Genomic DNA, 15,682 nt, shown 5'->3' on the forward strand with positions numbered 1-15,682 from the left:
AAATAGCCTCCATGTCTCTTTGTCCAACGTCAGATTTGAACATTTCACTTCATCAAAATGGGTGCGATCTCCCCAATATGCATGTCTTGTGTATCCCATACACAAGAAGTCACGCTCTTTTCTGGCAGAGGGCTCTTCAAAGCCGGACGTGAAAGGTTATAGCTTCTACAGGATCAGTCTGGTTTTTATTGAAACCTGGTGTCCTTTTCAGCACCAAAGGGAAGTCTCATAACTCCCCCAACGTATTATAATTCCCACGTAGTCCCGGATCAGAGGAGTCTCAGCATCCCATGAGACGGCCTGCAGCCATGAAAGCTGCGAGGTGCAATGGCATAACTCTGCAGCGGGGATGCCGGCCTACTGTATCACTAAAAGCAAGGAAAGGTGAGCTGTCACTCAAGAATGCTTCCCTCTGAAAGACGGACCTCCTCAAATCTGGTTCCCCTCTCCTGCGTGTTGGAGCGAATGAAGCAAAGCGAGGGGCTTGTGGGGAAATGTTTCTGTCGTTTTAATGTCGTGCCTGTTTTGGAACTGTAGTCTGCATTGAGACACAGCAGGAAGCTGTCTTTGCTGGCTGACCTTACAGTTTTAATGCTCGCTTTCTTGCATGTTGCACAACATATGGCAAAACAGGACACAGCATAGCACTGAATTTCAATATGAAATGCCGTGTACAGATGGAAAACCACGGAATATATGCAGAAATGGGACGGCTGCAAAATCCGCACGACTGCTCTGACAATCTTTTACAAAAGAAAAAGCATTCCGTTTCAAAGTTCCGTTCTCAATATCGTGATTTCTTTCACAGCAGGGGTTCCCACATAATGAGCCTGCTTGTTCGCTAAAAGCAGACCCCACAGTGTCTCTCAACCCAGCAATTAGGCTGACATTCATTCAACGCGTACATGGGAGTGTATTTCTATTCAACGCCTCCTTTTTAAATTTTAAACTGCAAATAGCTTCCTCAGAAAAAGGCGCGTGGTACCGAAAGAGGAGGAAAAACACAGCAAGAGGGAGGCTTTCTTTTATGACACCGGGGAAGCTCTTTGATATCTCCTGCCCCTCCAGGTATCTTTCCGCTGACATTTGGTTTAACCACTGTTTTTACAAGATAGTACTCAGAACAACAAAACGGATAAGTGTGTCCCGACAAGTTCTCATGCCGGTCTGATCTTCAGCAGAGCTGAAAGCGACATCACAGCCGTGACCCTCGGAGCGTAGCTGTCATGGCGGACCAGAGGAATGTGTTCCTGGTTGCAAACGTTCAGATAGAGTTGTGTACGTTGTTTTGCTTGTCTTTTGCTTGTCTTGTTACTGACAGTAAAGGATGGATTGCTGAGCGGGCCTACCGGGCTCAGGCCCAGGGGCCCAAAGTGTCAGGGCCCCCCTTAGCCTTCACCTACAAAACGTCACTCAAAAAGACACATACCGACCGGGAGGAGACTGAAAATGACCACAAAAAGACATAAAGCAAGGAGAAAGAGACGCAAAGGACTACATAGAGATGCAAAATAGCTGCAAAGAGACAAAACGATACCACGAAGAGACTCACAACGAGACTGAAAAGGGGCAAGGAAACCTCAAAGAGACACGAAATGACTCGAAATAGACACAAAGGAACGACAGAAAGACTCAAAATGACCACAAGAGACCCCAAAAGACTTCAAGACGACCAAATCAACCCCAGAGAGACACACAACAACAACAGGCAACGATAACGCCGGTGTGCCTTCGTCCTAGGAGAGGTGGTGGGCGTGTTTGCATGTCTGTGCCCAGGGGCCCATTGTCTCACAATGCACACATGCTGACTGTCAGTATATTAGTTTCGTGTTAAAGCATGCCAAAAGGTTCAAATCAGCATTTAACACAAACTAGAGCTGAGGCTCATGGGAATGCTATTAGTCTTGCAGGTTTTTGGTCCTAAACCAAAGTATTGGACGAACGTAAGTGTTGATCTGATGATAGCTCCGGATGAAAAGTTGAGGAACCACCAAAGTTATTGCACCTCATGAATGTGCGTACGAGACTCCATGAGAATCCATCCAATGGTAGTGAAGATACCACGAATGTCGACTTCATGGTGAAGCCTCAGGAAAAATCAGGATTCAACAGGATTCATCCTCTGGGGACCAATGATGGGGGGGGGGGGGGGGGGGGGAATACAGAGCAGGTTTTCACAGATCATTCCATGAAGTGGGTCATCAGCCTCTGCTGCACTGGAGCATGTCCGTTCTTGCGTCCCTCACCGTCGTGAGCTCATTGGGCCGGATTCCTGTGGCTACAGTGTCTGCAACACGATCTCAACCTCTCCAAACATGGCGGAGTGATAATATGGAAAGCCAGTTCATTCAGAGTATTCCCTGTGCCTGTGAGGATCCAACAACACAGACCACAAAAGCCTGGCAACACAAACATTCTCACTGATCTCTCACCACTTTGGGGCATGCTGAGCATGATTAATTCAAATATACGCTGTGTTTTCACAGACAAATACAGACTAGTGGCGATGCAGCTGTTCTGCAGATAGTCACGTGTGGGTAGCAGGAGCGATGCCAAGCCGTGTTCAATTAGTTACTCCATGCAAAACCAGAAAGTGTGTTTTAGACACAATCAAAGAGAAGCAAACTCATTTTAACTGAACACACTTCGGAGTTGTTGACTCTGCTCCACCTGCACCTCTACCAGAGGGCTCTGTTTCTTCAGAATCTGTGAACAAATCACAGACTGTACATTATGCTTCAGACTGAGGCTAAGAAAACAAGAGGACACACACACACACACACACACACACACACACACACACACACACACACACACACACACACACACACACACACTAGCATAGCTTGCACAACACAGTCCTCTGCGGATTGTGTCTCCTTTAATACAGCAGCTCCCTCTAGTGTCAACATGGTGGACTCTTCTCGGGGCTGACAACGCTCACATGTTCTGTGTCCCAAATTCCAGTCTGCATTATAATGTTGTAGAATAGTGTAGATACTGAGTTTTATAGTTGACATTTGTTTTTAGTTAGTGTACAAGATATCAATGAACCGTTTGTACTGGTAGAAAAAGATACACATACATATACTACATACATGCACATACATACATATATATATACACATACATACATATATATATATATATATATATATATGTATGTAGATCTAGTGTTTGGTTTCTGAATTGGTTTTAATCTTTTTCAGCTGTGAACAGCTCCTCCCTTTCCTTCCTGCATTGCATTGTGGGACACTCAACGTCAACTGCACAAGGCCTCTGATGCGCCCTTTCTGTGAGGCTGCATCGCCGCAGGCTTTACTGAGTGATGTGTTCGAAGTTCATGGCAAAATTGGTGTGCAAAACGTGGTTGTCCCGCTCAGCAAATTGAAAAATGCAGAGACCAACAGACTGCACCAAGCAACGGTGCACTTCCACCGGGAACGTGGGGCGTAAAAATCGCTCCACCTTTACCAGCAGCAACATTAAAGTGCTCAACACATTAATGCATCGATAACTACAATGGAATAATATAACAATATGAATCTGAGATGGGCCATTCTTCACAGTGGGGCCTCTCTGACACTTTTGTACTTTTACTTAAGTACATGTTTTGACTGCAGAACTTTGACTTGTACCAGACACTGTTGCATTGTTCCTTTCACACGGCCTTATTGTGAAGTTTGTTATCTGTTCCGCCTGAAAGGGAAACTTGCAGACAATACTCAAGGCTGAAGAAAAGGTACTGTCGAAGACATTTATTTGGGTTAAAAATACTTTTTATGTAGAATTATATTTGCACGCGGGGCTAATCTTCTACTGAATGTGATGTTGCACCACCCACCACCAAAATCATGCTGACTCATGAAATTGTGTCGCCTCCAGTGAGTGTCCCAGCATAAGAATAAGCAAGCAGTGACACTTCAGCAGGAAATATCGTACATTTTGCTCCACAACATAAATGTACAACTACAGTTACTTTGCAGATACAATTCTTATACATTCTTATAAATTGAACTGAATCTGTAAAATGAATGCTTCCACTTTTGATACTTAAAAGTATTTTTATGGTGTGTTTTTTTGGTAATTTTACTGAAATAAAGAATCTGAATACTTCCAACACGGTAAGCAAGTAGGACACAGGTTGAAATGTATATTTCTTTCTCTTTTTTTGTTTTCCCGACAGCAATCAATTAACGTGTAAATTGTATAATCAGTAATTAGCCTAAATTGCACTTCCAAAAAACACATCACACTTTGGATATTGGTTGCAGTTGTACTCACGTTCATGTTCGCACGTCCTTCTCTTATCCAGAGAGCATGATTGGTTCCGTGGTCAATGCCGTTTGCTCGTGTGCATGTTTGTGGGTGTCTGTAATATCATCAACATTACACAGTCAGCAGCCTGTGGTGGAAAAAGTCAGATTCAAAACTTGTGTAAAAGTAGTAACAACACACTGTAAAAATACTCTGTTCCAAGTCAAGGTATAAAACGTAAACATTCATGTTGAGTACTTGTAAATTAAGATTGTACTTAAGTACAGTACTTCAATTGCTGTACACCACCTAGCTGTTTAGTCGGTGCAGACACAATGTTTGAAGTATCCACCACGGACATGTCGAGGTCAACTGACACCTCATGTTGAGGTAAACCAGTCCAGACAATCATAATGATATGATAAAGTTCTGTAAACACAGGCAGAGTGGTCCAGTTTTCAGTCAGACATGGAACCAACTGTGGACATTTATTTCTATTTCTCTGGGGAATGAGGGCACTGTTCGTGACCGAAGGGTCTCCAGACAAGAACAACAAATGTCCCCTTGACATGAAACACTGTATGGGACAGTGACACCACAAGTATTCCATAATCATTTGTTCCCATGTAGTTCTACATTCATTTAATGACTGGTTTAAAAATATGTATAACACTTGTATTGTATGTAACTTCAGTCAGCAGTCACATTTACTGTCAAATAGTCAAACAGCTCTGGAGGGCAGAATGTCAGCTGAACAGGTTTACCATCTGCGCATGCTCAGTTTAGCCACTTACGTTGCACGCACGCGCAGTTCGCCTCCTCGGCCCTTCGTTATAAAGCCGCAAGTTCCTCCGTCTCTTTCCACCTTCAGCCATTTTGACAATGTTAGGAGCTGTGGGACGCTGCTGCACCGGGGCACTGCAGGCTCTCAAGCCTGGGGTCCAGCCCCTGAAGGCCCTCGTTGGATCCCCAGCCGTCCTCTCACGTAAGTCCTGCATGCTTGGTGCTTTTGAGCGAAATCGTACGAAGAAAAATGCGCATCTCCGCAGCTGTCAGAAGGGCAGGGGCACGGCTAACGCTAGCTGCTAGCCACACGCAGGCTGCCCTGTCGGCGGCGTAGCAGGCCTCAACATTAACCTGTCTAATTTGAAATCCGCTTGAGTAATTCAAACCGTTTATACGGCTACACGTGTGCATCCATGCTCTTATTGACAGATGTCACGCGTCAGAAAACGTCTAGGCTATGTTTTACTCGTGCTAGCAGCGATGACCTTTGTCTAATGACATGAGGCGGTGCCAGACTGTGCAGAGCATGCTAAGCTAGCGTTACAAGTTGCGGTTTTAGCAAGGTCTGGCTAGTAGATTAGCAACAATATAAAGTCGTTTGCAACGTTTACCCACATTCAGTTTATCTACAAAGAAAACAAGACATTAAGGTTGTTTGTTAAACGTACTTGCCATTGAATGCCCTGCGTTTGTCATTAGCAATGTTAGCTCGAATTATGCTTCATCCATCTGTCAGTCTCTCCGCTTTAACGTTACTTAATCGGTGAAATGACTTGTCAACTGTTGATACGGATCAAAGTCCACCTAAACTCCACACATGTACACTTATTGACTTCTTACAGGGCCTCACTCGGGTTATTTCAGTTGCGTTTAAAGCTAATTCATCGTTTGGCCGACAACAATCGCTTGACATTGACTGTCTCTGGTGCGTTCAAGGCTCCTGGGTACCGCTGGCACTGCAAGGTCATGGCTGTAGCACGCATGTTTGTATGCTACCGAGCTAACTGCACATATTGTCTGCGTTACTTTACAGGCAGGGATTATGTCGCACCTGCTGCCGCCGCTGCAGCCGCCCCTGCCGGGCGCATTGTGGCCGTCATCGGTGCCGTCGTCGACGTCCAGTTCGATGAGGACCTTCCTCCCATTCTCAACGCCCTGGAAGTCGCAGGCCGTAAGTCCAGGCTAGTCCTGGAAGTGGCACAGCATCTTGGTGAGCAACTACAAGTATAACAGTCGTACCCGTATGAGCAGAAAGCATTCATACAGGGGAAGTTACATTTAAATGTGTTGTGTTTAGGGGAGAGCACAGTGCGTACCATTGCTATGGATGGTACTGAGGGTCTGGTCCGTGGACAGAAGGTTGTGGACACTGGTGCCCCCATCAGAATCCCAGTGGGTCCCGAGACTCTGGGCAGGATTATGAATGTCATCGGTGAGCCCATCGACGAGAGGGGTCCCATCCTCACCAAGCAGTGAGTTCACCTGAAATAACAATACACTGGATGAAGCTATTTTAATGATTGGAAGCAAAATGTCTTAAAAATTGACGATATAAAAAATGCAAGAGTCAAAAGCTTTGTAAAAGTAGTTTTGCTCTTTAATGAAGAACTTAAAATGTTGTTTCCCCCCCACAGGACTGCACCGATCCATGCTGAGGCCCCTGAGTTCACTGACATGAGTGTGGAGCAGGAGATTCTGGTGACTGGCATTAAGGTGGTGGACCTGTTGGCCCCCTACGTCAAGGGAGGAAAGATCGGTATGTGCGCGAACACAAGTTTGACCACCATTATGGCTCTACAGACAGGATCGATGGTGGCTTGTATGCCGGGATCTTTGAAGCCACTTGGTAGTGTCTTAAAACGAATCCTTTTGTTCCTCGTGGCCACAGGTCTGTTCGGTGGTGCTGGTGTGGGCAAGACTGTGTTGATCATGGAGCTGATCAACAACGTGGCCAAGGCCCACGGTGGTTACTCTGTGTTCGCCGGCGTGGGAGAGCGCACACGCGAGGGAAACGACTTGTACCATGAAATGATCGAGTCCGGCGTCATCAACCTGAAGGACAACACCTCCAAGGTGAGGGTTTAGGCACGAGATATTGAAGAAAGTTACCTTTAGCATGTCGCGGTAGCAAACGTCAACCCGCTAACCCCCGACGGGTGTCCCCTGCTAGGTGGCGCTGGTGTACGGACAGATGAACGAGCCCCCCGGCGCCCGCGCCAGAGTGGCTCTGACTGGACTCTCCGTAGCGGAGTACTTCCGTGACCAGGAGGGGCAGGATGTGCTGCTCTTCATCGACAACATCTTCCGCTTCACACAGGCTGGCTCTGAGGTCTGTCGGAAGCAAAGATGCATTTGTTATCGCAGTTAATCGAGTTGTAGTGTCTCATTTTTAACATTTAGATGCGGGCCCACTTTTTTTCAATGCTGACTTGTGTGCTTGATAGTGACCAAAGTCATCTTGCTCCTCAGGTGTCCGCCCTGCTGGGGCGTATCCCCTCTGCTGTGGGTTACCAGCCCACTCTGGCCACTGACATGGGTACCATGCAGGAGAGAATCACCACCACCAAGAAGGGCTCCATCACATCTGTGCAGGTAAACGCTCACTGACTGGAGCTGTGCCCGTACATGGTGACCCACCATTGCGCTGATTAGCTGCTATTAAATGACTATTCTCTCCACCAGGCCATCTATGTGCCCGCTGACGATCTGACTGACCCCGCCCCCGCCACCACCTTCGCTCACTTGGATGCCACCACTGTGTTGTCCCGCGCCATCGCTGAGCTGGGTATCTACCCCGCCGTCGACCCCCTGGACTCGACCTCCCGTATCATGGACCCCAACATCGTCGGCACCGAGCACTATGAAATCGCCCGTGGTGTGCAGAAAATCCTTCAGGTTTGGGACTTCATTATCTTTTTAAAACTTCTTATTATGTTTGGTTTATTTTGGTAATACTAAAAATGTTGTTTTCCCCCCTGTAGGACTACAAATCCCTGCAGGACATCATTGCCATTCTGGGTATGGATGAGTTGTCCGAGGAGGACAAACTGACGGTTGCCCGTGCCCGCAAGATCCAGCGCTTCCTGTCCCAGCCCTTCCAGGTGGCCGAGGTCTTCACCGGCCACGTCGGAAAGCTGGTTCCCCTCAAGGAAACCATCAAGGGCTTCCAGAGCATCCTTAACGGTTCGTGCTTTCATTCACTTTTATAGATTTGTGCCCCTAAAATTCACCGGCTTTCTTCACAGTACTAATATTTTCTTTCCCCGTTTCCCTGCAGGAGAGTACGACAGTCTGCCCGAGCAGGCCTTCTACATGGTCGGCACCATCGAGGAAGCGGTTCTGAAGGCTGAGAGGCTGGCTGAGGAGCACTCATAAACATGTAAACAATCTATAACTGTTAGATGATAAACAAAAGGAGGGTTCTGCGCTTTAGGAGCACTTGGTTTGTAAAACATGTCACAATGTACCAGTCTCGTCATCCATGAAAGAAAGTTCTATTTAATGTTTCCAATGGAAGATGGAATAAAACGCTGTCTTTACACAACTTGTCAACTGTATATTTCTCATGCGTTAGTCGTTTAGAATGTTGTTCATGGCATGGCTGTCCTCGTCCACTCTGACCACAAGGTGGCAGTGATGAGTCATGTTAAAGCCGTCTGACCTGTTGCAGCTTGTCACGTACTGAAATAAAATTGTGGACAAACTATTGGATGAGTGACTGTTTCAACTTGAGGGTTAAAAAAAAAAAAGCTGTTGTACAGCTGGATCTTGCCAGGAGTTCATGGGAGCAGAGTTTTCTAGGTCACAAGTCTTTGGCTCAATCTGAAGGCCAAAATACAATTACACCACATGGTTAAAGTAAAAAATATAACTAGTATCTACCTATTAAATATTTGAAGACAGCCTGAAGCATTTAATACCATCTCGGGCAAGAGAAGGCTTTCATACATCCCCTCTGCATGTGTATTGTGCACTTTGACAATGAAATGCACGGAAGTTGATTCTGAGCCAGCGACTACAAACAGCTACAGGGCCGTCTGGAAGGTCTGCCTTGAAAAATATATTTATCTCAAGGGACTTCCTGGTTAAAAGGTTTTGAAAGATCACTGGCTGCAATACTCATTGTTTTAAGCTTTATCTACACTAAATGTACAACGTCTGAATGTGGCTGCTTTTTGATGGACTCCCTGAACTTTCACACACCCATCAACCCTGAAGGCCACATTGGTTTGAACAAACTCTTATCTGCCTGTAGATAAGGTGTCATGAATAAGTACACTCTTCAGAAGGGATAGACACAAAGTACTATTTAATATCATTGTTCATGTCAGTGGACGAACACTCAGGAATGACAGACATCAGTATTACGTTGGCCAACTTTTATTGCATAAAACGTGCACAATTCATCGCCGCGGCTTTGCAATAGGAACGGCTTCTCTGGCCACGATGTAATCGGACACGCAGGTCGGCATGTACGACAGCGGCAGCCAGAAGAGCTTGGCGTCCCAGCCCGGGGAGTAGCGGGTGCGGGGCCGGACGGCGGATACGGCGTGCTCCATACAGCTGACCACCTTCATCAGATCCCCGTCACTGATCTTGGAAACTTTGTCTGTTATTGTGACTAATGCTGGGAGGGGGAATGAGAAAATAAATAGAGGAACTAAACAGAAACATGCCCCGCATAAATGTAGGAAAGAGAAAATCCGAACTTACACTTTTGTAGGAATTCACTTCCGTAGTCATCCCTCACGTCCTGGGGCAGTTTGTCCCACAGCGTCTTCACATTGTTGCTCAGGATAGTGCAGTCGGTCACGTTTGTTTTGAAGAAGCCCGGCTCGATGCACAGGACTTTGATGCCGAACTGCTCCATATTCAACCTGAGGAAAACATTCGGTTTTATCAGTGCGAAACAATCTTTGCTCAGACATACTGACAAATAATTGATTGTGTGAGTAAATGTTTCACCTGAGGCTGTCATTGAAGGCCTCCACGCCGTACTTGGAGACAGTGTACGGGCCCCCTGTAATACTGATCCTCCCGAACACGCTGGCTACATTCACCACCCTTCCCCTGGCCTTCTTAATTAGCGGCAGGACGCTCAGCGTCACCGCGATCACTCCGAGAAGGTTGACGTCCAGCATGGACTTGTAGTCGTCGATGGTCAGCCAATCGCACGGGCCCGAGGGGATGGACACGCCGGCGTTGTTCACCACAGCCCACAAGCCTAAGAGGATCACAGAGCACATCCAGTCACTGGAACCACTTTTAACACAGACACTAAATGTGACCCCATCAAGTTACAAAGAGAGCGTGAACTCACCGCGCTCCCCCACTTTCTCCTTGATCATCGCTGCAACTTTGGCAACGCTGTCCTTGGACCGCACATCTAGGTGTGTTGTGATCAGGTTGCTGGAGCAGGACTTCCTTAGATCCTCTTCCCCCTTCTCGCTGAAACACGAGGCGATCACCCTGAACCCTATGTTGTCCAGATGGCGGGCCAGGAGGTTGCCAAAGCCGGAGTCGCAGCCCGTGATGTACACATACTTGCTGCCGATGTCGGGGACACGGGGCAGCTCCCTGAACCAGCGGTACAGGTAGTAGAAAACCACCAGCCCCAGGAGATACAGGTACATGGCTGTAAAAACAAAACGGGAAGGCATTACACTTTCTCAAGTGCCATAAAAGACTGTAGTTATTCTTCAGATGATATTTTCCATTCAAAACATATAAATCGGGATATAAAATACAATGTGATAGATTAAACCAGTAGAGATGATACAACATGGTTCAACTCAGCTCCACTTCATTCAAGTACAACAGTAAAAAGCTCATTTTACATTGTTGCATTACTATCAACGACAACACGAAAAGGCAGAATATTGTCTCGTATGGAAGTACATTTTGTTAATATGTACTTTTACGCACTGGAACTGGTCGGTGGCAGTCTTAATAAACTTACATATCTACAAAGGAAACTATAATTGACTTCCTTTTTGTGTTTGACTTTAAAAAAAGATATCAGTGAAATGTGTTGTAGTTTAAATGAACTCTCTCACTCTTTGGTGACGCAACAAGTTAACAGTGAAAACAGACGGGGAGGTTTATGAGTGTGTGTCAAAGTTCGTTGACCCGTTGCTTTCTTTGAGATTAACAAGCGGATTTAGAAATAAATGCATGCTGTGCGCTATAGACGTAACATTGCATATTCATAAGCTGCATTATCCGCGTGTACTAGCTTATTTCATAGCGCTATGTGATGAAAAAGTCGGTAAAAACGCCAAAAACCCATGCTGCTCACTCGCGCACATATCGGTTCCTAACTAACGTCCCGTGAAACACAAGAAAACGGACACACGCGCTGTGAATAGGTCGTTAATTCAGAAACCTGAGAGGGTTTTCTCCTCAGCCGGAAGTGAAAAAGACGTGAATCAAGAAACGCGGCCGTCCTACCTGCTGTGCAGAGGTCTTCCTGGCTTCCTGCGCAGACTCCACTTTTATGTAGCTCCGTGAAGGCGGAACTCTGTCGACCAACAGGAGAGCGGCGCCTCTCATGTCGTCACGCAAGACGCCCCCTATCGGCGGGGAAAGGAATAGCTGCGGCCGCTGGGCTCGTGCTGACGCAGATAATTGATAAATGTGGAAATATATGAATGTATTAAGGAGTCACTGCTCATCTCCTGTTTCCATCAGAGTGTCCTTTGTTGTTATACATTAACACAGACTGGCCTGAAAGTGGAATTTTATTAATCACTCATTTATTTATATGCTTACATGGGCTATTTAATCATTTCGATATTTATTTATTCATTAATAAGGCAAAATCTGTCCGCTAAGATCTACCTGTGATTCACAGTTTGCAAGCTTATCTCATCTGTTCAATGTAAAAAAATTGATTTGCAAGCTACAGTAATTATAGAAAGCAACACAAAATCAAGTATTCAAGTACAGTGTCTGTACCTTACATTGTACTTGTTTACAAAGAGTACTTTGTTGCTGTTTCAGAGGGTGAAGAGGAGTAAAGAAGGACAGTGAATCAGTGCTGATTGAGTTTCAAGGAGAGAACGTGCCAAAGAAGGTGTTCCTGGGTTATCCGAGTCACGCAGTGAGAGTGTCGTGCCAAAGCCACTGAGGTGCTTTAATGCAGGAGGTTTGGGCACACAGCCACTCGCCGGTCTCCAACAGGTAAACGGCAGATATGATGGCCAAGGCATTTGTGAAGATTCATGGTTCAGATCATTTGTCGGAAGAAGAAAGAAGGAGACGGGACAGAAGAATAAATCAGCATCCAGATGTGTTAGACAGGAGGGAGGAAACCAGAGATGGTGAGAGCAATAAATGGATCAAGACCCACATCACCAGCATGATCAGGCATGCTACGTTAGGCGGAGGCTTTTGGGAGCAGCAGCACACTTGAAGCTGCCGTGCCTTTAGAACAGAGTGTGGGAGGAGAGAACGTCACGGAGCGCAGTAGTGATTCCCATTAGAAGAGCTGGCAAAGAGCCATCTAAACCCAGCAGCTACAAACCAACAGCACTAACATCCAGTGTTTGTGAGATAATGGAAAGCACGATTCCAGAAAGATTTTCATGCGAGGGAAGGAGCACCATGGACTCAGTGATAAGGCTACAGACTGAAATCAGAATGGCACATAAAGAGTCCGTCTTTTCAAACTGCATGAACGAGAATATCTAATCGGGGAGGTGAGGTTATATTCCTGTGGGTTCCGGCACATGTAGGGATGAGCGGGAATGAGAACGCCGACGAGTTGGCAAAGAGGGCTTCAAAGAAAGCGAACATGGATATGAAGATTAGTGTCAGGAAGGCAGAGGTCAAGGGTATTGTTTTGGAACATTTCAAGCAAATGTGGCAAAAAAATAATGTGGGACAGAGAGGAGAAAGGGAGACGTTTATATCATATTCCAAAGAGTGTCAAAGTTACCAGGTTAGGAAAAATACGTAAGTAAAGAAGGTATTTCACAAGTGGTCAGAGAGACCAGAGCCTTTAAACAATAATGGACAAACTCTAAACGTCAATTCTTCCCACGGGCAGTTTAAAAACTAGTCCGTGACCATATTAAAAGCACTGATATGAAGCGCCACTTTGACTCTTTTTGAGAAAACGTACCCACTCACATCCAAAATGAAGGCACAGAAAATACACCTACGGGCCCAATATGATCACAATGCTAACACACTGACCAACAATGATGTTAACAGAGAATGAGGCTGAAACAAGTGGTTTCCAGTTCCATTTAAAAACTATGATATATATATATGTGTTATATATATATATGTGTTATATATATATATATGGTGCCAAGCAAGCTTAAACGCCATCTCCAAACGAAACACCCTTCCGTTCAAAACAAGTCGATGGACTATTTTGTACGCTTACGTACAAACGATGAGAAACAGGCAACTGTTTTGAGAAAAACCACAAAGGTAAACGAGAGAGCCCTCAAAGCTAGCTACCTTGTTGCTGAACTCGTAGCTAAAACAAAAAAGTCCCACACCGTGGCAGAAACATTAATACTGCCAGCTTGTGAAGCCATTGTGAATGAGATGCTCGGCCCTCGTTGCAAAGACCTTACCAGCAGATCTAGGTCCTGTGTTGGATGATGTTGTGCGCTTAGTGAACTTTGTGAAGACGCGACCTTTGAAATCTCGCTTATTTGCGTCTCTGTGTGAGGAAATGGGAGCGGAACATAAAGTGTTATTGCTCCACACGGAGGTCCGGTGGCTGTCGCGCGGCAAAGTGCTGACCCGTGTGTATGAGCTCCGAGAGGAACTTAAAGTGTTTCTGACAGACGAGAGGCCCGATTTATTAAAGCTGCTTGCAAGTGATCAGTGGTGTGCAAAGCTGGCATACCTGGCTGATATATTTCATCATCTGAATGAACTGAACACACGGATGCAAGGCCGAAATGAAAACCTGCTTACAAGCACTGACAAAATGAACGGATTCCGTTTAAAGGTGCAGCTCTGGCAACAACATGTGCAGCGTGGCAACCTTGAGATGTTCCCACTCACCGAGAAACTGCAGGATGGCAACACTGCTGCAATGTGCGAGGTCATTGGCAAACATTTGAAAACTCTGGAGGAGAAGTTGTCATTTTATTTCTCTTCAGCCTTCACAGAATGCCTTGACTGGGTTAGGGACCCATACAGCTCAGCATCCGTTGCTGGAAAGGACGTGACTTTAAAGGAGCAAGAGGAACTCATTGAACTGAAACAAGATCGTGGTTTAAAGCTAAACTTTGCTGATCTTCCTTTGGACAGTTTTTGGTTAGCTGTTGCCAAGGAGTTCCCCATTCTGGCCAACAAAGCTATTTTGACATTGCTCCCGTTTTCAACCACATATCTGTGTGAGCTGAGCTTCTCAAGCTTGACAGCGATAAAAACTAAAAACAGAGAGAGACTGAGAGCTGTTGAGGAAGAGCTTCGTGTGCGTCTTTCTACCATTCCTGCCAGGATATCCATGTTGTGTTCATCGAAACAGGCCCAGGTTTCACACTAAGTGAGTACAAATACATTTATAAACTATATTATTAACTATATGTACTGTGTTAGTGTATTTTTGTGTCATTTTGGTTGGTGGTGTGCCCCAGGATTTTGTAAATGTTAGAAGTGTGCCGCGGCTCAAAAAAGGTTGAAAATCACTGCGTTACGTGAGGATATTCTCTCTTGGGCCTCGTTGAGTTTTAATTGAATACCCCGGATGTAGGCTAAGTGTAATATGATGCTAGCGAACAATTGAGTACTTACACGTCCAGGCGTACGAGGACCACCGTTCTGGTCACACTGGAGTCGTCTCTCTGTCCTCTTGATGAAGCTCGATATCCACTTTTTTAAAAACATATCTCGGTCTTCAGCTCGCTGTTTGACCTTCTCCGGGAGCTAGCTGGTGGGGAAACGGAGTTAGCATTCTGAGCAGGTTGGTGCTAATTGCTGAGACCAGCTGCTTCCTATTCCCCCTGATTAACAGAGACGCACTGGACGTCTATTCAGAACTATTTAGATCTCATTTAGTCCACTTATAAAGGTCCCTGTGCCTGGTTTCTTGATATGTGTGAAATAACTGCACTGTGCACCAGTAATATCGCTTATTTCTATTTATTTCTAGCACATTTTCCACAGCCAACCGAGTGTGTGGGGTCATCTGAGGATTCTCTACATTTTCACCACAAGGTGGCAGCAGTGCAGTGTTGTAATTTCCCTGCTGTGCAAATGCTGCCTTCAAGCACTCTTATTTCCAATAAGTAGTATTTCCAAATGTCTTGCACATGTCAATGCTTCAGGACTGTTGTTTCAGTAGGAAATGAGTCATAGAAAATAAAGCCATTTACACTCAGTTGTTAAAGCAGCTTTCCCAACCTCTAAATGTCACAGTAACTCGGGGAAACAGAAAATTGCAACCTTTAAAGTTGCAATCAACACCATTTTTTTGGATTCTTTGTGTGCAATCAGGACGTTACAATATTTCTGATGGTACTGGAGTCAGCGCAGTTCCCTTTAGTTTGACCTTATACAACACTCACCATGGCATTAATAAATAATAAACTTTATTCATAAAAACCCCACTAATAACAATACAATAACGAATGAAAAGGTGTGTGTTCAATGGTATTACATTTTGTAT

The 15,682-nt window shown here is 45.5% G+C and overlaps 2 protein-coding genes across 4 annotated transcripts; one reads left to right on the forward strand and one right to left on the reverse strand.

The window, feature by feature from the left end:
• The first annotated feature begins 5,085 nt into the window (after window positions 1-5,085).
• Window positions 5,086-8,587, forward strand: atp5f1b (ATP synthase F1 subunit beta). Its single transcript, XM_079296773.1, has 10 exons — window positions 5,086-5,242; window positions 6,077-6,253; window positions 6,341-6,515; window positions 6,678-6,799; window positions 6,932-7,116; window positions 7,214-7,372; window positions 7,513-7,635; window positions 7,726-7,938; window positions 8,025-8,226; window positions 8,321-8,587. The coding sequence occupies exons 1-10, from the start codon at window positions 5,140-5,142 to the stop codon at window positions 8,416-8,418; spliced, it is 1,557 nt and encodes a 518-aa protein (XP_079152899.1). The 5' UTR covers window positions 5,086-5,139; the 3' UTR covers window positions 8,419-8,587.
• Window positions 8,588-9,391: 804 nt separating this feature from the next.
• Window positions 9,392-11,560, reverse strand: LOC306797024 (retinol dehydrogenase 7-like; the record flags this gene model as incomplete). 3 transcript variants are annotated; one of them, XM_079296183.1, is made up of 5 exons in its annotated part: window positions 9,392-9,670; window positions 9,757-9,920; window positions 10,009-10,267; window positions 10,364-10,678; window positions 11,494-11,560. In XM_079296183.1, the coding sequence occupies 4 exons, from the start codon at window positions 10,674-10,676 to the stop codon at window positions 9,447-9,449; spliced, it is 960 nt and encodes a 319-aa protein (XP_079152309.1). In that variant the 3' UTR covers window positions 9,392-9,446. The 3 variants fall into 3 exon arrangements, with proteins under 3 accessions (XP_079152309.1, XP_079152310.1, XP_079152308.1); XM_079296184.1 differs by lacking the exon at window positions 11,494-11,560 and adding an exon at window positions 11,429-11,471; XM_079296182.1 differs by lacking the exon at window positions 11,494-11,560 and having other exon boundaries at window positions 10,364-10,703.
• Between the last annotated feature and the right edge of the window lie 4,122 nt (window positions 11,561-15,682).

Source organism: Melanostigma gelatinosum (genome assembly GCF_949748355.1).
Source record: "Melanostigma gelatinosum genome assembly, chromosome: 24".
NCBI lineage: Eukaryota > Metazoa > Chordata > Actinopteri > Perciformes > Zoarcidae > Melanostigma > Melanostigma gelatinosum.